The sequence below is a fragment of the Tachysurus fulvidraco genome, chromosome 16, assembly GCF_022655615.1.
Source record: "Tachysurus fulvidraco isolate hzauxx_2018 chromosome 16, HZAU_PFXX_2.0, whole genome shotgun sequence".
NCBI lineage: Eukaryota > Metazoa > Chordata > Actinopteri > Siluriformes > Bagridae > Tachysurus > Tachysurus fulvidraco.
In genome coordinates, this window is record NC_062533.1 from 8,576,502 (window position 1) to 8,600,365 (window position 23,864).

General features: G+C 39.0%; 3 protein-coding genes across 14 annotated transcripts in view; 1 reads left to right on the plus strand and 2 right to left on the minus strand.

Moving 5' to 3' along the window:
• Positions 1 to 4,316, minus strand: part of LOC113644663 — a 115,470-nt gene extending 111,154 nt beyond the window's left edge. For 9 of the 10 annotated variants that reach the window (XM_047801492.1, XM_047801495.1, XM_047801494.1 and 6 more), the window contains exon 1: positions 4,163 to 4,316. The gene's annotated coding sequence lies outside the window, so the exon portion shown is untranslated. The remainder of the gene's footprint in view (positions 1 to 4,162) is intronic. The other variant, XM_047801496.1, reaches the window with a different exon arrangement.
• Positions 4,317 to 11,688: 7,372 nt separating this feature from the next.
• On the plus strand, positions 11,689 to 15,877 carry LOC113644260 (trans-L-3-hydroxyproline dehydratase). The gene is made up of 7 exons (XM_047801528.1): positions 11,689 to 11,845; positions 12,967 to 13,454; positions 13,542 to 13,711; positions 13,800 to 13,922; positions 14,080 to 14,217; positions 14,705 to 14,855; positions 15,047 to 15,877. Exons 2-6 carry the CDS (start codon positions 12,974 to 12,976, stop codon positions 14,828 to 14,830), a joined length of 1,038 nt encoding a protein of 345 aa, XP_047657484.1. The 5' UTR covers positions 11,689 to 11,845; positions 12,967 to 12,973; the 3' UTR covers positions 14,831 to 14,855; positions 15,047 to 15,877.
• daam1b (dishevelled associated activator of morphogenesis 1b) overlaps positions 15,446 to 23,864 on the minus strand; it is a 64,217-nt gene continuing 55,798 nt past the window's right edge. For all 3 annotated transcript variants that reach the window (XM_047801527.1, XM_027148934.2, XM_047801526.1), the window contains 7 exons: positions 22,372 to 22,460; positions 21,624 to 21,792; positions 21,353 to 21,460; positions 20,082 to 20,142; positions 19,816 to 19,947; positions 17,153 to 17,323; positions 15,446 to 16,915 (listed from right to left, as the gene is read on the minus strand). In XM_047801527.1, the coding sequence (XP_047657483.1) occupies positions 16,703 to 16,915; positions 17,153 to 17,323; positions 19,816 to 19,947; positions 20,082 to 20,142; positions 21,353 to 21,460; positions 21,624 to 21,792; positions 22,372 to 22,460 (943 nt within the window). In that variant the 3' untranslated portion in view covers positions 15,446 to 16,702. The remainder of the gene's footprint in view (positions 16,916 to 17,152; positions 17,324 to 19,815; positions 19,948 to 20,081; positions 20,143 to 21,352; positions 21,461 to 21,623; positions 21,793 to 22,371; positions 22,461 to 23,864) is intronic.

A 23,864-nucleotide genomic window follows, 5' to 3' on the forward strand; every position in this document is an offset into this window, starting at 1 on the left:
AGTAAATAGTGTTGGTTTTTATAGGAGCAATACTTTGTGCACTTTGTAGATGTCAAAAAATATTTATAGGCTTTATACATTTTATACAAGTAGCATTATCGTGAGGTGGCACAGTGGTGAGGTGTGGAGTGTTGCCATCTCACAGCTCCAGGGTCCCATGTTTGATCCTGAGCTCAGACTGCTGTCTATGTGGCACAAGAAACATAGCAGAAGATTTACTGGCTAAGATGAACTGGCCTGAGGTTTGTGTGTGTGTGTGTAATGGACTTGTGTCCTGTTCTGAGTGCATGATGTAGGATAGCATCGTGTTCTTTGACCTGGATAAAGCAGTTACCTGATGTGAGTGAGTATTCTAGTAATAAACTCATCTGTTCTTTAATTTGTTCATAATTTTTATTAACCACATGAGAATGGTGGATTAGGAGCCTATTCTGGGAACACTAGGAGTAAAGAGTCATTACACTCTGGATGGGAAGCCAGTCCATTGGAGTATTGGAGAAACCTCAGCTATTAAATGAAATTCTTTTATATACCATCTGTAAACACAGAACACAGAGGAATTATAAAAAAAAATCCTTATTGACAGTCTATCAGATTAATGGTCTTAGATAAATATGTTCTGTATGTAACCACTGTAATATTTACACAGTGTTGGTATTTTTGCTCAAAGCTTGCCACACCGCATATGATAATTGAGGTGACTGAAAAGGTAAAAAAAAAAAACCTAATCTCTGAAAGATGACAGAAAAATAATTTTTTACACTGTCAATTGAAAGTAGTGCCAAGTCTTGGGGTGACTTATTTACAGGCATACACTACACATACACACACACACTTAAGCAAACTAAGTACTGCCAAGTCACTGTGGAAAGGTCTGTTAGATGACACTTCAGTTTCTACCAGCCTTTCAGTGCCAACTTGATGACATCAGAAGGCAAAACTGCTCAGGGACAGATGCAGCTCTCATGATACCACATGACCTGTAGTCCATGCAGTCTCTCACATACACGCACATGAAAAGGTCAGACTGAGACAGAGAGGAACAGTGAGACCTGGAAGGAATCTGTTGTGTCTGAAAATAGGATTGGTCTACAACATGCACTCTGGCTGACAGGCAATAATTGTGTGTGTGTGTGTGTGTGTGTGTGTGTGTGTGTGTGTGTGTGTGTGTGTGTGTGTGTGTGTGTGTGTGTGTGTGTGTGTTGTTGTTGTGAATCTGGAATCACATTCAACTTCCCATACTTACTTTTAGCATTTTTCTATTTGACTGAAGGTTTGGTAAATTCACAAAGTATTCATATACATGTACAGTTTGATTGATTTTTTTTTCAGAGCTGAAATACAACTTGACTTTCCAGGGATATTATTAGTGTCTGTAATATGTGTGCATACTTACCATTTCTTTAGTGTTATGAACATGATTATGGTTCAGGTTGTAATTGTAATGCCCTTGGCTGCCTGCTCGCCATTTCATTGCAATAAAAACTGCAGTTGCATTTAAAACATTGACAACCAACCTCACACATCTTGAGAATATATAAATTGTAAAGTGACTTTCAAGGAAGCGCAACTGAGGTGCGAAGATCTGCTCTGGGGGTGGAGCTTATTTCTGGAGCTATGATCTGTTCTGGACCAGAAAAATGTAAATAGAAGCCAGCAAATGGGAAATTTGCCAGATCCACTACTAGATTCTTGCAAAGAATCATTGAACCTACTAAATTATTACACTTTATAAACATTACAAACTGCACACATAGCCCAACTAAATTCACCGTCATTAATAAAACCGAAACTGTGAAAAAAACCCTGTGAAAGGATTTTTATTTTACAGAAACAATTTTTGTACTTATCCAAATACCCAGTCCTAAATACAATACTAGTGTTCAACCACAGAATTTCCACAGTCCTCAAAAATCAATACGTCGACAAAACATACTGTGATCACACTGCTATAATATTAGACATTTAGTGATTAAAATATCTTTTCCAGCACATTATTCATGTTGACGACTTGTAGGTGTGGCAGGACTGATAATGTAAGGTAAGGAAGCAAGATTATAATGATTCAAAAGACAATTCATAGACTTAGTCATTCAGCATTCAAGCCAGACTTGTCGAGGCAGATTATAACAGAGATTGTGAAAGAATAGAGTGCACAAAACACTGTGCACAGTTTGAATCTTTTATGGGCTTTTAGAACAAGAAACTTGCCTTCTTTTATATAATTGATCCAAGTGCTCTTCATATTAGTCAGGTCTGCATACTGCACCATATGCACCAGAGATTGTTCATTATATAATACTGAACAATTGAAAAACAAGATAAAAAAATGCTTTTTTTTTCTGTCTAGAGTTTTTATTGCAAGTCTTTATGTTGTGATGATGTGATAATATTTAAATAGTTAAATATTTATTTAATATTTTAATAAAGCTATGCAGCATTATTATAAAAATGCTGCATAGCTTTATTTTAATCGTTGCCTTTTGAATTGATGAATAAATCGTCAGATCGTTACGCCCGGACTTGCCTGTATAGGCTACTTGCTCAGTTTTAAATCAGGTCTCACATAGATGTTGATGAGTTTGTCATATATATTGCTAATCCATGATCGTAAACTTTCATTAATAATTAGTTTTCCTAATGTACCCATGCATCATTTCTACTGCACGTATAAGATATATAAATGTGGGCTGTGCAGTTAAACACTCCCACAAACTCTCTTCTAAAACATAGAAAATGCAATATATAACACTTTCCTACACTATATAGCCAAACATTTGTGGACACCTGACTATTACAAACATTTCTGTGTTACAAACATTTGTGGACACCTATATGTGGTTCTTCCCTTAACATTTGCCACAATATTGGAAACACAGAATAATCTAAAATGTCTTTGTATGCAGAAACAATAATTACAATTGCCCTTCAAGGGAACTAAGGAGCTCAAAACTGTTCAGTATGACAGTGCACCTGTGCACAAGGAAAGCTCCATTAAAGCACGGTTTGCCAAGGTTGGAGTGGAAGAACTTGACTGTCCTGCACAGAGCCCTGACCTCAAACCCACTGAACACCTTTAACAACTGAACAACTGTAACGCCAGACCTCCTCATCATGCCATCAATGCCTAACTTCACTAATACTCTTGTGGCTGAATTTGCAGATCCTACAGAGTCACATTCAATGCCGCGAGGAAAGTAGAGGTCATTATAACAGCAGGACAGTTGGGCTAACACACACATAAATGTATGGTCAGATGTCCACAAACATTTGGCCATATAGTGTAGAAACAACAACAACAACAACAACAACAACAACAATAATATAGTATTATAAATAAGTAATATACACTATTTCCCAGGACATCAGTAATGTTTTCAGTCGGCTGCAAATCTCTGAACACGCTATAATAATAATAATAATAATAATAATAATAATAATAATAATAATAATAATAATAATAATAATAATGTGCAGCTGCTCTAATCTGACACATGGGAAGCCCGATGCTATGAGAAAAATAAACAAATCTCACTTTCATTTATCTTGTCAGGTGCCCTGACACTCTCCTTGTGCCATTATTTCTGTACCAGTAAAACCTCAGTCTGCCTTTGGGGGAAACATGAAACAAACTATACACACAACAAACTATATACACAACAAACTATATACACAACAAACTATACACACAACAAACTATATACACAACAAACTATACACACAACAAACTATGCACACAACAAACTATATACACAACAAACTATACACACAACAAACTATATACACAACAAACTATATACACAACAAACTATACACACAACAAACTATATACACAACAAACTATACACACAACAAACTATACACACAACAAACTATATACACAACAAACTATACACACAACAAACTATATACACAACAAACTATATACACAACAAACTATACACACAACAAACTATATACACAACAAACTATACACACAACAAACTATACACACAACAAACTATATACACAACAAACTATACACACAACAAACTATGCACACATCTGTACCCGCTTTCATTTCCGAACACAAAGCTGTACCTGCAGAAGTGCAACACTTTACCAAAAACCGTCCCGGAGCAAAGCTGTGCGGAACTGGACCAGTTTCCCAAAGTTTACTTACGGAAAATATCCGCTGATCCTGGTGAGAGTTATTTACAAACAGATCGCGTGAAGATTGAACATCGATCTGTGCTGTGATAAGAGGGAGTGAAGCTCAGTACAAACCTCAGTGCACTTTCATAACACACACATACGCGCGCACGCACACACACACACACACACACACACACACACACACACACACACACACACACACACACACACACACACACACACACACACACACACACAAGCACGCACACACACACACACACACACACACACACACACACACACACAAGCACGCACACACACACACACACACACACACACACACACACACACACACAAGCACGCACACACACACACACACACACACACACACACACACACGCACGCACGCACGCACGCACACACACACACACACACACACACACACACACACACACACACACACACAGGGTTGCCAGATTGTATCGCCTGAAAATAGCCTCTTGGATTACTTGCAAACAGTTCCAAACTATCACAACTTAAACCAGCCCAGTGTGAGACAATTGTCCAGTTGGATGGGGCACAATCCAGTCGGGTAAACCTATTTGACAAAGTGCATTTATTTTAATGCACTTGCTCTAATACTTTTTTCTCTAACAGCTCAATAGGATTTGTACGTGCATTGGACGCTTCACATAACCAAAGGCTAGTAATAAACAGACTAAAAATAATTTTAGTGGTCTAATGATTTTACATTTATATTTCTACCGATTTTAAAGTCAAGGATTGAAATGAGTCGAGGCTGTGATATAAACAGGTTACTGTACTATCCACTAGATGGCAATAGAGTGTGGAGTATGTGGGGATGCGTTGGTACTGAAGAGGAGTTGTCGCCTGCCTCGTGCAAGCTGAGCAGTGAATGTAGTCACAGCATGTTTCTGTCCGTTGTTTAATATCTGATGTTAATAAAGTAAAGACATTAAGGCACCAAACCCCCCAACTGCTCCCCGGGCGCCGCAACATAAATGGCTGCCCACTGCTCCGGGTGTGTGTTCACAGTGTGTGTTCACTGCTATGTGTGTGCACTTTGGATGGGTTAAATGCAGAGAACAACTTCTGAGCATGGGTCACCATACTTGGCCGTATGTCACGTTACTTTACTTTACTTTACTTAAGACATCTCAGGAGCTTTATTGAAACATCACATGGTGTCAGAAGTGGAGCGCTATTGACGCGATGGCAAAGTTTCAACCCACAGACAATTTTGACTTCAGCCACCCCAAAAGATGGCCAGAATGGGGCCAAAGGTTTCACCGCTACAGGATAGCCACTAAACTGGACAAGGAAGAGGCTGAAGTGCAGTTCTGTACGCTGCTTTATTCGATGGGAAAAGAAGCGGAACAGGTGTATCAGACATTTACGTTTGGAGAGGGTGAGAGTGATAGAGAGGATTATGATAACGTGATCAGGAAGCTTGATGACTACATTGTACCAAAAGTTAATGTTATTCATTAGAGTGCACAATTTCACATGAGAGTTCAGAGGCCAGGGGAAATGGCCGAAGAATATATTCGCAGCCTGCATGAGCTAGCCAGTACATGTGACTTCGGGGCAGCAAAGGATGAAAACATTCGCGATCGGCTTGTGATTGGGATTTTAGACAGAAATCAGTCGGAAAAGCTTCAATTAATGCCCGATTTGACACTCAAACACGCCATAGAGCTCGTGAGACAGTCTGAACAGGTACGAGGACACGTTAATGAACAAGCTGTGTGTGTTCATACTCAAATCAGTGAAGTGACTGGTGCCAGAGGAAAATCACATTACAGTGGAAGAGGTAGACAACACATAGGCTCAAAACGAAATCAGACAGTGCAGGCAACAAAATGGAGATGTAAAAGATGTGGAAGAAATCATGGAAAAGGGGACATATGCCCAGCAAAAAAAGGGTCACTTTGCTGCAGTTTGTAGAACCCGAGCAGTCAATGAAGTCACCAAACCGTCATAGGGCAGCAACGTCACACACTTCCTTGGTGAGTTGACACAAATTAATGATGCAAATGGAGCATGGATGGTTACACTTCCAATTCAAGGCACAGACATAGACTTTAAAATTGACACGGGTGCAGACATAAGTGTACTTTCTGAGATAACATTCTCTGTTTTGAAGTACAAGCCACAACTCAAGAATGCAAATGTGAAACTTGAGAGCCCAGGGGGAACATTGCACTGCAAAGGACAGTTTAAAGCCATCACAGTCTACAGAGATAAGCAGTACAGTTTTGATGCGTTCATCGTCACAATACACAATCTTCTTAGGTGAGATGCAGCCAGTGCTATGGGCTTAGTGAAAAGGTTGGAAGAGCTTCAACCTATTTCCTCACCTGAACTTGGTTTAGTAAAGATCAAACCTATCAAAATCTGCTTATAAGAGAATGCAGTACCCTACAGTGTCCACACTGCACGTCGAGTGTCCATACCTTTACTCTCAAAAGTTAAAGCCGAGCTAGAGAGAATGGTTAAACGTGGTGTTATTCAAGAAATCACTGAACCTACTGAATGCTGCGCCCCTATGGTAGCTGTTCCAAAGAAGATGGGGCAAATCAGAATCTGCTTCGATCTAAAGCAACTAAATAAAGCTGTCAAAAGGGAGAAATTTGTGCTGCCAACGATTCTTAGGACATTCTTCCTGAGTTAGCACATGCTGAAGTTTTCTCGCTCCTTGATTCTGCTAGAGGTTTCTGGCAACTGCCACTTGATATGGAATGTGCAAAACTAACAACATTTATTACTCCTTTTGGGAGATATTTCTTCCGTAGGCTCCCATTTGAAATAACGAGTGCACCAGAAATCTTCCAGCATGAAATGTCAGCAATCCTCAACGACGAAGAAGGAGTTGCATGGATGATATTTTAGTTTATGACAACACTCCTGAGGAACATGAGCAGCGATTGCTTTGTCAGTCATTGACCGGGCAAAGAGGTCTTTGTCAGTCATTGACCGGGCAGGTTTGTAGCTGAATTAGGAAAAGTGTCTACTGAGACAGTAACAACTCAAGTATTTAGGACACGTCATAGACAAGGAGGGTATACGGCCTGATACAGCCAAAGTCAACGCTATTACACACCTGGAAAAGCCACAGAACATCTCGGAACTACGGAGAATGCTGGGGATGATTCACTACCTGGGGAGTATGTTCCTCATCTCTCAGATGTCATTCGACCTATCAATGAGCTGTTAAAATGTGATGTCATATGGTACTGGGGTCCTGTGCAAGAGAAAGCATTTAATAACGTAAACAAGTAATCACAGAAGCTCCCGTTCTTGCGTTTTATGATGTCAAAAAGGTCACAGTTGTCAACGCAGATGCCAGCAGTTATGGCCTGGGGGGCGTCTTGCTGCAAGACTATGACAGGCAGCTAAAACCAGTGGCCTACTGCTCCAGGGTGCTGACAGATGCTGAAAAACTGTATGCCTAGATCGAAAAAGTGTGCCTGGCAGCCGTGTTGTCCTGTGAGAAATTTTCACGATTCCTGTACGGACTGGAAAGTTTTGTGTTGCAAACTTACCATAAACCACTCATTCCTTTGATCAATGCAGTTCCCCTGTGATGTCAAAGACTGTTATTGCGAATGATGCGATACAATCCTGAGACACAGTATGTACCAGGTAAACAACTGGTGGTCGCCGATACGCTGTCTCAACACAATCAGCCCACCATTTCAGCAGAGGTTTCTGAATTAGTGCTGGATGTGGAGTCTTACCAGAATGCTGTCAGTGATGCATGGCCAATCTCTCGACCTAAGCTAGATTCTGTGAAAAGAGAGACAGGACTGGATTATGAACTACAAATGGTGAAGAAGTACAGTACAGACCAAAAGTTTGGACACACCTTCCAAAAGTTTGGACACACCACCTTTTCAACAGGACAATGACCCCAAACACACCTCCAGGCTGTGTAAGGGCTATTTGACCATGAAGGAGAGTGATGGGATTCTGCGCCAGATGACCTGGCCTCCACAGTCACCGGACCTGAACCCAATCAAGATGGTTTGGGGTGAGCTGGACCGCAGAGTGAAGGCAAAAGGGCCAACAAGTGCTAAGCATCTCTGGGAACTCCTTCAAGACTGTTGGAAGACCATTTCAGGTGACTACCTCTTGAAGCTCATCAAAAGAATGCCAAGAGTGTGCAAAGCAGTAATCAAAGCAAAAGATGGCTACTTTGAAGAACCTAGAATATGACATATTTTCAGTTGTTTCACACTTTTTTGTTACGTACATATATAATTCCACATGTGTTAATTCATAGCTTTGATGCCTTCAGTGTGAATCTACAATTTTCATAGTCATGAAAATAAAGAAAACTCTTTGAATGAGAAGGTGTGTCCAAACTTTTGGTCTGTACTGTATATGTGGCTGATGGCTGGCCTAGGTATGCAGCCAATGTCCCTCAAGCTTTGAAATCATACTACAGTGCATGTCATCACCTGTCAGTTTTCCAGGACCTTGAGCTCTATGATGAAAGGATCATAATTCCCCAAACAATGAGGTCAGACATACTCCAGAGATTGCATAGCGGACACCAAGGCATTGTGAAATGTAGGGAGAGAGCGAAATGTAGTGTGTGGTGGCCAGGATTAAGTATAGAAATCCAGTCGCTTGTTAATAACTGCAAAGACTGTCTGGAAACAAGACCTACCCAAAAAAAGGAGCACACTTCTAACCACTCCCTTGCCAAACCGCCCATGGGAGAAAATTGGTGCTGATATATGTGAAGTGGATAAGCAGCATTATTTGATAGTTGTGGATTATTTCTCGAGGTATGTCGATATAGCTCATCTCTTGGACTTGTCAGGAAAAATGACACGTGCTTGTTTACAGAACATGTTCGCACGATGGGGATGTCCCAACGTTTTGTTTTCTGACAATGGGCCTCAGTTTATTGGCGAGCTTTTAGAGACTTTGCAAGAAACTATGATTTTCAACATGTTACCTCGAGTCCTCACTATGCACAATCAAACAGTGAGGCTGAAAGAGCTGTGCAAACAGCTAAAAAGATCTCAAAACAATCAGACCTACATTTATTGTGGTGAGCTACCAAGCCACTCCCATTCAGGCTACAGGTGTAAGTCCCACACAGCTTATGATGGGTAGACAAATAAGAACCACTGTTCCCACATTGGAGTCAAACCTGCCGCCTGAGTGGCCAGATCTTCATCAGGCGAGAAAGTTGGATTGAAAAGCTAAAGCAAGCTATCGAAATTATTACAACAAGAGGAACAATGTTTGTACATTACCTGAGATTTCACCTGGTGCTTCCATGGCAGTGAAATTGGATGATGAGAGAGGATGGATAAGGTCTGGAACAGTACTTGAGAAGTGTGAGTCACCGCGGTCTTACATTATACAATCTGAGGCTGGATTACTTATACGAAACCAGCCACATCTAATGCCTACATCTGTGACAAAGGACCGACATCTACTTCAGCTTCACAGACTCAAGTACAGCAGGAAATCAACAGTCCCGACCATCTTGCAAATGAAATGCATAATGCTGTTCCGAACATTCCAGTGTCAACTGAACAAACTGTAATTAATTTACCAGAGTCAGATTCTAGCCAAACAGTTCCTTCACCAAAGGTGGTAAGAACACGATCTGTCTTAATTCCACAGAAGTATAAAGACTTTGTGTAAATGGCTTAAGAAACAATAGCAAATGACATAATAAGAAAATGTGTTAAGCTAGACCCTGTATGACTTTGTTTAAAAGTTGTTAAGTGTTATATTGTTTCATACAGTATTTTCTGTTACATGTTAAGTAACTCATAAGGAAGGGCGATGTGATATAATCAGGTTACTCTATAATATGATGTGTGTATTTGTCCACTAGATGGCAATAGAGTGTGGAGTATGAGGGGTACGCGCTGGTACTGAAGAAGAGTTGTTGTCTCGTGCAAGCTGAGCAGTGAATGTAGTCACAGCATGTTTCTGTCCATTGTTTAATATCTGATGTTAATAAAGTAAAGACATTAAGCATCTCAGGAGCTTTATAGAAACATGCATATGTATATAGGTATGTATATCATGCTGTCAGTGCACTTCATGCTTCCTGCTGATGATCAACTTTTTGGAGATGCAGATTTCATTTTCCAACAGGACCAGTACCAGGTTTAAGGACCATGGGATCCCTGTTCTTAATTTCCCAGCAAACTCGCCTGACCTTAACCCCAGAGAAAGGTATTGTGAAGAGGAAGATGTGATGTGCCAGACCCAAAAATGCAGAAGAGCTGAAGGCCACTATTAGAGCAACCTGGGCTCTCATAACACCTGAGCGGTGCCACAGACTGATCGACTCCATGCCACGCCGCATTGCTGAAGTAATTCAGGCAAAAGGAGCCCAACTATGTATTGAGTGCTATTACATGCTCATACTTTTCATGTTCATACTTTTCAGTTGGCCCAGATTTCTAAAAATCCTTTCTTTGTATTGGTCTTAAGTAATATTCTAATTTTCTGAGATACTGAATTTGGGATTTTCCTTAGTTGTCAGTTATAATCATCAAAATTAGAAGAAATAAACATATTTAAATAGATCAGTCTGTGTGTAGTGAATGAATATAATATACATTTTGAATGGAATTAGTGAAATAAATCAACTTTTTGATGATATTATATGACCAGCACCTGTATATATATATATATATATATATATATATATATATATATATATATATATATAGATAGATAGATTGATAGATAGATAGAGTAGGCTAAATGGTTTAGCAAGGCCATTTCTCTGTAAATGATGATTAAAATATTTTTTAAAAAAGGACTACAGAAGGATTCTATCTGTAGTACAGTGTATTATATAATATATGAATCATTGCAGGTTCAGTAATATTGTCAAATATTTACTACTATAAATTAAAAAGATCTTTATAATGAATTGACATTTGTACTCCTTGAATATTTGTTGTGATTTAAGGTATAAAACACTTTACAGAATAGTCAATCTCTGACAATTTATTTTTTTTTCACTTCATGAACTATTGTGAATTTTCATCATGCATTCAAATTCAAATTCATACTAGAGTTGGCCACAGGCCAGTTTATACAGGGGTGGCCTTGGCCTCCACTGGCCACCCCATGGGGGCGCCCCTGACATGAGCCATATCCAATCAAATCAAATTGACTATTGAACCTTTGTTCAAGAAAAAAGCTAATAAAAAGTCATAAAATGTCATGAAATGTCATTTCTATCAAATCCAATTAGTGTTTATGGACAATGAGCTCTGTTTTAGTTGTGCCTTTTGTTATATATGTTTTCTGTGCCTGCATGAAGAAAAATATATGTTCAGTTATATAAAGACATAAAGGAAGCAAAGCAGGAATAGTTTTATGTAAAAAATAGACCACTAGAGGGCGCTGCATGATGCATTTGGTTGTCATGTATTTCTACATCCAGACCAGCAGAGGGCAGCAAAAAACTTCTGTTACAGACTGAATCCCAAATACATTCTCTATAGTGCACTTTAAAGTGTGTAGGGACGTTTATTGTGATTCCTACCGGATGTAGTGCACTTTTAAAGTAAGTAGGGAGGTATTTGGGATTCTGCACACAAATATAGCTGCGGTGGCACTTTGTAAGTCAAGAGTTTAAAACAAGGCAGAAGTTTAACTTGACATTCCAGTTCATATATTTTTCTCGTTAACGGTAAGCAACAGTTTTTTTGCAGTACAAAATGCTTAATAGTTTGTATGTTATAAACCGGAGATTTGTCAGTATGTAAGTCAGTGGGATTTTGTACTAAATGACACTAACTTGCTGTATAAGAGCACTGACATCTTACATTGTACCCTGCAATCAGCAGAAATGTGCCATGATCACATGACTGGTGTGTTAGAGCTTTAACAGCATAACATTAACAACAGCATAGGGGTGTGTGTGTGTGTGTGTGTGTGTGTGTGTGTGTGTGTGTGTGTGTGTGTGTGTGTGTGTGTGTGTGTGTGTGTTTAAGAGAGGGAGAGAGAGAGAGAGAGAGAGGGAGAGAGAAAGAAACAGAGAGAGACATTGACTTTTGAATGTCGTTTATTTTGACAGTCTATGCGTTCAATTTATCAGCATTTTTTATACATTTGCATATGAACGTAGTCAAATAATTAGATTAAAAAAAAATAGATAAAGATAAAGTAATAAATAAACACAAAAGTAAAAAAATATATACATATAATTTACTCTATAAGAAACACCCAGACAAATACTAAATAATACCATCTTAAAAGAAATGCAGTAAAAACTTTAAAACATTTTCATTCCAACTCTGGTGTGAAAAACAAATCATTTAAAACAGAGCACACAGTTTCCCCATAGCACAAAATCTGTTGGACTTTTCCTAGTTAATTCATGCTTTTATAAATGCATGATATGTGGTTCTCAGCATGACAAACCTTTGGCCATACAAGTTTGTATGGCCTCTTGTAACAGTCTGTAAGGTAGGTGTGTGTCCAGTAAAATAACAGTGTTTAAAAAAGACCAAAATCTGATGATAATTCACTCAGTGTCTAATCATTGGTGGTCTCTTTCCACTGACTGATGGAGTACAGGGAGTACAGAGTGTGTGCAGATAGATCAGTATACCTCAAAGTATGCATCTACTATGTGATTAATGACACGTGTAGTTATAGTTAATAGTCATAGTTAATAATTCAATTTAGGAGGTAATGGCCACATACCTGTATCTGCGAATTAAAAAAGAAAAAAAAGTAACAATATTGACTGAGCACATGTACATTATAAAATGATTGGCAATGATTGGCATTATTAATTATTTTAAGGGATCAAATGGATTTTCCAAAACTGCCACCTCACGATGGACCCTTTCTGTCTGTGGTTGACATGCACACTGGAGGAGAACCTTTACGCATCATCGTAAGCGGGTACCCTACCGTGAGTGGAGACACTGTGCTCGAAAAGCGGCGGTATGTACGAGACCATCTCGATCATCTACGCAAAGTGTTAATGTTCGAGCCCCGTGGCCACTATGACATGTACGGAGCCTTATTAGTCAAAAGTGAGATACCTGAAGCGGATCTCGGGGTTCTGTTCATGCACAATGAGGGTTACAGCACCATGTGTGGCCATGCTGTGATCGCTCTGGGCCGTTTTGCTGTAGACTACGGTTTGGTAAAGACTCCGACTGCTCCCGAGACCCAAATAAACATCCACTGTCCATGTGGCTTGGTGAAGGCTTTTGTGGAGTATAGCAACAGTAAAACAGGAGCAGTGAGGTTCCACAGCGTGCCAGCATTTGCTTTTGCCACAGGTGACGTTTTCTGTTATGGATGAAGCTCGTTTGTTATAAACGTATAATCAACCAACAGCCTAAATTGTGATTGTATAATCTTTGTAGATGTGAAAGTTACCGTTCCAGGATATGGTGAAATCACAGTGGACATAAGCTACGGAGGAGCTCTCTATGCCTTTGTGAATGCTGAAATATTTGGACTGGATGTCAATAAGTCAAGAACAAGAGATTTAGTGGATGCAGCCACTGCTGTAACTAATGCAGTCAAATCTCAGGTACAGCAGAAACAGCAGGTACCTTTTTACATAAAATTACAGGACGTACTGAGAGAAAATGGTGCTTTGCCTTCCTTTATTATGACAGGTGAAGCTCCACCATCCCGTTAGTGAAGATCTGGCTTTTCTATATGGTACTATTCTCACAGATGGCAAAGATGATTTCTCTGATGAGCCTACAGCCAATGTGTGTGTGTTTGCTGATGCCCAGGTGAGACCCTGCACCTTCTGTTGTCCCATGTACACTGTACATCGATATTATATCTTCTAAAAGAAAGTACACACTTTGCAAAGATTTTTTTTTTTGTAAAGGCACTCTGTTCAAACTTCCAATAGGTAATTAAAATAAAAAATTTGGTTGACTTTAGGTGGACAGGAGCCCCACTGGTTCAGGTGTGACTGCTCGCATTGCTCTGCAGTACCACAAAGGTCAGATCCAGCTGCACAAGACCAGGAGCTTCAAGAGCGGCACCACAGGAACTATATTTACAGGGAAGGCAGTACAGGTATGTAAAGCTAAATGTATAAAAACAAGCTAAATTCAAACAAATAGACCTCAACACCAGTGGCATCAGTAAGAATGCCTTTTACACCAAGTCATCTAGTCAGTCTTATTCATTTGTATGCTAAAAATAGAACTATGAACCTAAACAAAATTAAATATACTTTAAATGTGGAAAAAGAAGCTATTAAAGAAAAACTTTTGACTTTGCTGTAATCTTGATCTTGTTTGGATCAATTTCCAAAAAAAAAAAAAAAAGTTAATCTACCGGTTGCAGTGATAAGTCCGTATACATTTTACATATTAACCCCCATAGGTTGAGAAATCATATGATGAGATAACATAATATTTGAGCAGAATCTGAAGTGGGAAATCAATAATCACAAGGTTGTAGTCCTCCAGTAAAGATGGTTCACAAAAATAAACTTTCTAGATGTGCATCAGTTGTATGAGCTGTATATCTATAGATAGTGAAAGATGTGTGTTTAAAGGAGACGACATGTGGGGACTTCAGTGCAGTGGTGGTTGAGGTTGCGGGTCATGCTTACTACAGCGGTGTGGCCAGTTTTACTCTGGAGAACGACGATACCCTGAAGAATGGCTTCCTCCTCCGATGACTGTGTTAAAGCTGAGATCTAACAAGTAGGAATAAATAAACAATCTCTGTCTTTTTTTGTTTCATTAGGGACCATAACTGCTGGGATACAAGTTTCCTTGGATTCATATGTTCTTTTTTATGGCAATTTCATTTTGTAACAGTTAAATTACGTGCACACAATGAACACACTCTCCTGTAGTCACTGTTTGTAAAGACGTTTATTTACTGTTTACAGGTGGAATCTCACAGGAGGCTTTCTGGCAGAGGAATTGACACATTCGCTGTCTAAGGAACATAAGTGGAATGTAATTTTTTGTTGTTTTTCTGACTTTACAGAAGAGAAAATAAGTGAATGACTGATTCTTGTGCCCATGTCATGTCTTGTTTCTTACCTAACCTTTTTTTTCCTCATTGAAATCTGGAAGTTCTAATGGATTTCAATCAACAGTTGATTAGAGTGTATATTTGTGAAGTATGTTAAATTCTGTTTTTTTTTTTTATCTCGACTTATTCAAACCGAAAGTTTAACCTTGACACTAGTTGAATTTTATTGTTCAGTGGAGATGTTTTATTGCACACTGTTTAGGCACCAGCGTGTTGCCCATTGTGGAAAACATTAACACAACAGTAACTATTACATTTTTTCCATTTATTCTCCTTTAAGCGCCATCTTACAATGGAATTTTTTTTTTTAAATTACAAACATAGTTCAATGTCAGCATATCACATTGTCACAACATACACTGTGGATAAAAATACTGGAATATATCCAGTGATGAAGGAAGAGCTGAGGGAGAGTCTCTTGCATTGATTTACTTACTGGTATGTTCTTTTTTTAAATAAGTCTACAGATTTCACATGACCATCTGCAAAGTGTCTTGAAGAAAGATCCAACATAAATGCATAGAATTTGCACAAAAGGAGCATCCACAGTGTTTGAAACGACGTGGGCTTGGGCCAACTCCTTATCTAAATCTTATCTTTAAAAATGTTCTTCAGCCAGCCTGTGTCTGATATCCAATACAATTCTCAATAACCATGTAATAAACAACCTACACAACCCATACCCCTGGTTACTGTTATTAGTATTCAATAAAAGCTCACTATATAAAAAAATGGTCCTTAATAATAAAAGGAAAAAGCATCGAGATTTAAAGCTGTTTAGTGTTTAACTTTTCAGGTCTGTTTCCTGATCTGAGATTAAGTTTTATCTTGGAGGAGGTTATGTTGCCTTAACCGTATGTGGATTAACCGTTTAAGGTCTTTTTTTTTTTTTTTACTACTAGTCTTAATCTCCGGGTAACAGGTCCAGACACATTTAGACAATTTCTATCCTGCATGCCATGCCTCAATTTAAGGAATAAGCCAATGAGTAACTCTTGCAGTTTTTTTTTCTTTTAGTAAAGATGTAAGATTGGCCTTCTTGTGAATGATGAAAGGTTTCTGCAGTGGAAAACCAAAGATAGCTGTTCCCATGTTTTGTGTTCTTTCTGTCAAATCCAGATTTGACTAGCAATTTTTTTCTTGTCTTGCAAGTCTGAAATCTTGGTGCACCAGCACCAAGGTGAAAACTCAATTTCCCCAAAGAAAGAATATCTTGGCAGCCATAGTCCTTAGATATTATGAAGATATCGTTCCAATTTATATGCACAACACCTTTTCAGTCCTCAGAGTCAAAAGGAGCAAAGTGTATGGGCAGAAAGCCAATAATTCCTCTTTCCATAAGCGTTTAAATATGTGTTGCAAATGAGTGCTCTCCAAGTATCCTCCACGGTGAGGCAGTATTGTCCAGTGAAGGAACAGAACAGTTCTGGATAACACAGATGAAGAAATGGGCCTTAGGTGAGAGGTGAGAAGGTTAAGTATTGCAGGTGGCCAAAGCAGCCCCATCTCAGAAGTTGAGTTTAGTGATGGGACGCTCTCTGCCTGTGTCTGTGGTTTGGCTGTTAATACGTTTGCGGTTCCGCTTCATCTTGGACAGGTCTTTGTCAAACACTTCACCGGAGCGTAGTGCTGACACCAGGTCATCAAACTCGCCCCCGTTGTCTTCTCCGTTCTCTTTGGCCTTCCGAGCTTTTCTTTCTTTTTCCCGCTGCTCCTTTAGCTGCAAGACAGGAACAAGAGCAGAGCGGATTTTAAAACAGGTTTTACATGTACTGTATAAAAGGGAGTTCAGCCCTTTCAGTCGTATAAAGGCGTCAAGAGAGCGAGCTTATAACTGTGATGATAGTACCTGAAGTAACCAGATTTAATTCTATATTCTCACAAGACAGCTATGATTTTACTATTCCAGCTTTCATGTTGTTGAGACCTCTGAATACGAGCAGGAGGAGTTCCTCACCTGCGCCTCCATGCGTGCCCGGCGCTCTTCCTCCTCTTTGCGTCGTCGCATGTTCTCGTTCTCCTGTCGAGCCTCTGTGAAGGCTTGCAGGAACTGGTCAAAGATGCCGAAGAACTCGTCCGGTTGCATCTTCCCAGCATCTTCACCAAAGTGCTTCACCGCTTTATCAAACTGTAGAATATGAAAACAAGATGATGCTCTAGATCTCATGACTGATCTATTCAGACACTTGTGAGTTAACAGAAAGAAATATTTTGTTTTGTTGACTTGGTCTCAATTAATTAAAAAGAAAAATAATAAATGTTTGCACTGACATTTTAGTGCAATTCTGCCCTAATCAAATGACACTAGAGATGTAGAACAGGAGAAAAACAAACTAAAGTGGAGATGACAGAACAGAGGAACAATCAGCAGGGGTCTAATGTACATGTGCTAAATAATTCCTGTCGCACACAGCTGGTGTTCACGTACCGGTAGTCTTGTTAAGCTCAAATTTTTACTAGCGGATAAAAACCCAGGGAAAGGTATGAGGAAAGGGAGACGGGGACACCGACATGGCATCAGTGTAACCTCATGCTGCCTCTCCACAGGGGAGGAGGCCAAGTCTTACCCACAATGCCTTTGATGTGCCTTTATCGCAGCCATATGTGTCTAACCTTCTCTAAAGCAGCATGCGTCCGAGCCAAAGAATATCACATGGTTTTGTTTCATTCCCTCCCTCACAAACTCTCTCCTCTTATCTTAATATCACTTTCAGTAGACAGGAGGCCCAGGTTGAGGTACAGTACAGGTTGACTGCAAATGCCTCCATTAAACAAATTTTAGAAAGGAAGTTAATAGGAACCTGCAGGCACTTACCTCAATGGAAGACGTTTTCAAACGGTATTTAAATAAGATTATTTTATTTTATTGATATAAAATTATTATTCTTAATAATTATATGACTCAAGTCTGAGATGTTTTCCCCCCTTTTACTTCTGTTGGGATAATCTTTCACAGAAAGTAAGCTTAAATTTTAGAGACGTAGGAACAAGTACTCAGAGAGCATCTCAGAGAGCAGTAATGGGGATCATATCAGCATTTACTTTGAAAACAGAAACATTTGTGTGGAAAAACTGAAAAAATCTTTTTTTTTTTTTTTGGAACACAATAGATAAAAGTATAGATGCTATCCAACTTTGAATCTGAGGACATTATGCCATTGTATCCATAAAATATTACCAAATAAAACATTAGAGAATGAGATGTTAGCAGCAATAACTCAAGATAACTGTGCTTATAAACAACAGATGAGACATGTACTGTATAATGGATTCAGTTATATTGTGTATTCTGATGATTTGCTGTCAAAATAATTTAAAGTGCATATAAAATTAATAAAAAAAAAATCATGAGCTCAGCTTGGAAGGCTATGGAAGTCCTAAGAGGCCACGCATTATTATATTATTTTATTCCTTGTTTTGTCATGATCATGACTTAATTTTCTCATGATCTCTGCATGTACCCCATAGTTAATATGCAATGGATTATTAAAAGATCAAGCCTTTCTCATAAGTACTGTTCATTGTTTTGTATTCATTTATTGGTCTGTGATGTACGGCTGGATTAACTGCAGTAGGGTCACTATATTGTTTTCGATGATAAAGATGCCTCCTTCATATGTGTCGTACATCTATGTGGAAGTTGTTATTCACATGCGTCCCTGATCAGAGTAAAAGCGCATGCGATCATCCATGATGCTGTTTTAATGTGCTTTTGCTGCCGCTAGAACACGTTCTTACGCAGAGAATATAAAAAAATTAAGTCGTTATCACGACAATACAAGAGAGAAAAAGTGTAATAATGCCTGAGCTCTTAGGACTTCCGTAGAAAGCTGATTACAAAGGAAACAAGTTTATTGTGATAATGTGCTCACTTTCTAACTGACACCATTAATGTTAGTATAATGGACTAAACGGTGACTGGCACAGGCTTTTCATGGCTCGGGTCAAATATGTGCTCATTATCAAGCTAATAGTGAGCCTGCTAATGTTAATAAACAAATTACATTTTGAATGTTTTTCAGATTTTCTCAGTTAGGACTAGTAATTAGGGTGAAGTGTCTTCAGCTTGCATCATAATATTTTATAGACGTGGCATTTTAAACGACTGGACAGTATACAGATGTTTCTAGACCACTGTTCTTGAACAATTTATTATTTCATATAGATACTTTTCTTGTTTAAAATGATGTTCAGGGATACTGGAGATGCTGTCACCTAATTATCAGCTGTAAAAATGTGTTCAGACTCACAGCTTAGCAATAACTACTACAGAGGAATAGATTTACAGACTGACAATAAAGTTATTTAGAGATATTTTGCCTGCTGTGTCTGAGCATTATTGACTGAGTATTATTACTTCCTTCAGCACAGATGTATCACTTAAAGCAAGGTGTGTGTCCTGTTAGGGGTCTATGTCCTGTCAAGCCTCCAGGGGTTGAGAAGAGTGCCAGGGTCATTCCATAGGAAGTGCTCACAGCAAAAGGGCAGAGGTCAGCTCCTGCACTCAGCAGGCAGAAGTGCAGCCTGTTTCTACAGCTGGCCTCAGAAGGAAGCACATGGAGCTCTGCATCACCTCTCAATCAACACCACGTACATACACACGCATGTACACACACTCACCAGTTCCTTGGATTCATTAAGGGAGTCTTCTACATCAGAAAAGCTGAAGCTGGCGAGTGTAACAAACTGGCTGACCACAGGCACAAACTTATCTCCCACCTCCTGTGGACGCTTTTTCTGGAATTCCAGCTCCTGTACATGATAAACAGATCAGAGAAATGTTCTCAAACATGTTTACGGGCAAGTAAATAAGATCAAGAAACAGATGTGGACGTAAATTTTTTGGTAGATAACAAAACACATGGTAACCACTGATCAGTGCTTACGTTTTCCACATTCTTCAAGCCACTGCGCAGGTTATTGATTTCCTTTTCCAACTCGGTCATACTATAGATGATGAAAAAAATAATAATAAAGGATCCGTGTTATTAGAACAGGTCTTTGAAGTCTATACTGTACAATATTCTAAGCAAATAAAAACCCAAATTTCGCAACAGAATGCCTTGCTTTAATGCAGAGGGGTTAAGACTTTTACAGCCAGGGAGCACTTCAAAAAAAATCTGTTTCTGAACTTTCCACCCGCATGACCTAAACCGGCTATTATTGTGTTTGGGCATCTTTTTATGAATAGTGTAAAATAACACATAGTAAATTACGAGCTCATATTTAACAACCTTGTTGAGAGTTCAATCCCAGGTCCACCAATCTGCCACTGTTATGTTTTCAAGTCTACAGTGACGCTGAAGCCTGACTGACCACAGGAGCGATCAATGATGACTTTCCTCTGTCACTGTTGCATTTTATTAGAAATACAATACAAATACAGATAGCCAGATGTGAGAATGAGGCAATGAGAGTCACTTAGAACATAGACTGACACGAGTGTGTGAGAACAGTGTCATCATCTGTTGAACAATGGCCTTAGGTAAAGTGATACAGAGAGGCACTGAATGATCTGCGCTCTCTCTTTCTCTAGTTTCTGAAATGAGATCAAGCGTAAGCAGCCTTGTGACCACTCTACTCAAGTAGCATGCATTATCACATTAGTCACCCTGGCTCCACAGTTTAGAGCTCTACTGATGACTGAATAGCTTTTTCTCACACTGGCTTTCATTTGAGCTAAACTGAGAACTCATTCGCATTGAAGGATGAAGCCCAAAAGAGTTAAGACAGCTGCTAGGATGGAGCTTTTCAAAGTTTTCTGGATACAGTTCAAGTTCTAACTCATAAGGATCATATGTCCAATAGCTAGGATTTAGTCTTAATCCCTGTTCAACCTGTGGAGTTTTTACCAGGAAGCCTTTCCGTTCTCTGCCTGTCCTGGTGGCCGTGACTTTGCATTATTCCAGCGCTGCTAAACCTCTCTCGAGAGTACTTTCACATTTCAGCGCCTTCGTGAGCCGAGGCCAGGGCCTCATTTCCTCACAAAATAAATTTGTTTCACTCTGCATATGTGAGCGCTGGGTAGATTTGTGCCTGGTGAAAGGAAGGCAGCGAGACCATAGAAAACCATTTCCGAAATCCATTTATTGTGTGTATGTCTACAAGGGTTATAAATCTCAGCTCAGCACTGTAACCCATCTGTGTTTAGACCTACTTGACTTTAGCGGCTTCTGACACGTTCTGGAGGTCCTCTTGGAACGGCACGACTTTTGGGTACTTCTTCTCTAGGATGGTGATCAGGTAGTGTAAAAGAGTGATGTTCCTATAGAACATAGAGTTAAGGACCTTTAGAATATGACACAATGATAAGCAATGTTCATGCTGATATCATAAGTACAACACTTTACACCCCTCTGAGAAATATGTTAGAAACGTTTGTTAATTAGATTCCAAACACTGATTAAAACCAGTCAAAGTTCTCTTACTTGTCAATGCTAGACTTGGTATCAGCTATCTTGTTGAGCGATGACACTTTAAAACCGTAAGCATTTCCTCTCTGACCCTTGTTCATGTAGTTTCCAAATGCCAGAACAACCTCGAGGAGCTGCTTAAGTTTTTGGCTCTGCAGCACTTCTTTAGAGGCTTTAATTAAAGCTGCAGGACAAAACACTCATTTAGTGCACTGGACAAGCTTTCAGTCAGTTACAACATTTGAAATTTTTCCTCTTTAGACAGTTTGTAATAGTTTAGACAAACTATTACTGTTTCTTACTGTTGAAATGTCTGTCAAACAAGTTCTTTTATTCTAGTCCCTCAACAAGAACTTCCTTTAAGTTAATAAGAACAAAAAAATGCAAAAAAAAATGTCCTTTGTTGGACTCTCATTAAACATAAAACAAAAACGGAAACTTACAGCATTAAACGATAAATGATTTACACGTGATGGTCTAGTGATTAGATTATATCAAGAAACAAACTGAACGTAAATGTCTTTACCAACTACATGCTTTTATATGGAACCAATAAAATGAATTTAATGATTAATCCTGATCACTTCAAATAATCTCGATCTGCTAAAATACTCGATGAGGCGGTTATATAATAGTTGTATAAACGTGGTGCATGCACACATACAATGAGCACATTAACCAAGTGATATTATGCTTCTATTTATCATAAAATCATAAACTTTAAAATGGATCCAAATATGAGAATGAAGAGAGGAACACAAACCTTCAACTTTGGGCTTTATTTCTGCAATTCTCTCTGCAAACTTCTTCTTGAAGTACAGAGACTGTAACCTTTGCTGGTAATGGTTTATTCTGGGGAAAAAGAAAAAAAAAGTAAATAAAAATGAGAAGAAAGGAAACAGAATTATTTAAAGTGACCAAAACTAATATACATCAATATAATTGAATGCATCCTTCATTAATCAGTCTGCATAAAAATGAATAAACTCACTGATATACATTATTTAATTACGAACTGTTATTAACAGGTATTGATGGGTGGATTTATTGATTATATATTGTATTAATTCATTAAAATATTTTTATTTGAGATACTCTTTTCATCATATAATAAGAGGACCATAAAATGGCACAAGCCCTTATTTGATAGCAAAGAGAGAGGAAAACTCGTTCCCGTGCACTCGGTCTTCTCAATCTCACTTTGAATGTAAGTAGCAAAGGACTTGACTGATGATTACAGGAAAAGCAAACAGACCGTGACCCTGAGCGGTGAACGTAGCACCCTAGTGTTGCATTCGCCACTTGTGTGTAGGGTGCAGGGATGTCACCCTGGCAACTATAATTAAACACTACAACACTGCAGGATTCGGTCAGAAAAACTCTGCTTTTTTCCTAGCTGGAGGTCACAAATGTCTCTCACGCATAGGCCACACATCCACAAAGTGGAAAGCATATAAACTGTATTTTTACTGTGGCCTCATTAAAAAAAAGAAAAAAGCCCTTTTCCTAGACACCTGCTTAAGATTTGTTGGCTTCACTTCATGCAGTCAGAATGCAAGACAATGTAATATGGACACAAAGAGTTACAACAAATATGAATGCTAAACACTCTCCTGAGACCAGATTCAGACACACAGGATTGATTCCCTTTGTTTTACTGTTCCAGCAGTGAGAATTCACAGATGTGTGGGGTTCTTAGATTAATACAAGGTGCTATAAAGTCACGGGTGGCCGTCATGGATGAGAAATGCTCTTTTGTCGTGGCTGGATTCATATACAGCAACACAGTGAGCCAACATTATGAAATTTACTATTAAGTAGTGTGAGCTGAACAGCATGACGCAAGTTCAGCGCCAAATTGAAACTTTTGCCATGTTAAATGTGAGAGGATTTAGAACATAGGCCTCAGGGATAGACCTAGGAAGACCCAACCCATTCTCCAGGAGAGAAACACTTCATTACTGCATTATTCATCTTTACATATAGAACTTGGGGGACCTTTGTGAGGCTTTGCTTTACCTAAGAACATTGCTTAGAAACCATTGTTACACTAATAAAGGATGCAATCTAGCTAGAAAATGCCATAAAGCAGTAAATGCTCGCATTGCAAATGTGTCCTGTGATTCAGTAATCAGCTTTAATATTTAATCATTAACATGTGGGTTGTGTTGTTTGAGACAATGTTGCCTCTGCTTTTGCAGGCTGCTTTTGCAATGTTAATATCCACATCACTGTACCATGGACAACAGTTAACTG

What these genes read in the sequence shown, in the direction of transcription:
- LOC113644260 (XM_047801528.1), top strand. Translation starts at nt 12,974, where the DNA reads ATGGATTTTCCAAAACTGCCACCTCACGATGGACCCTTTCTGTCTGTG. An exon ending in AGCATTTGCTTTTGCCACAG is followed by an intron (nt 13,455 to 13,541) that starts GTGACGTTTTCT and finishes TAATCTTTGTAG; the next exon opens with ATGTGAAAGTTACCGTTCCA. An exon ending in TTACAGGGAAGGCAGTACAG is followed by an intron (nt 14,218 to 14,704) that starts GTATGTAAAGCT and finishes GTGTGTTTAAAG; the next exon opens with GAGACGACATGTGGGGACTT.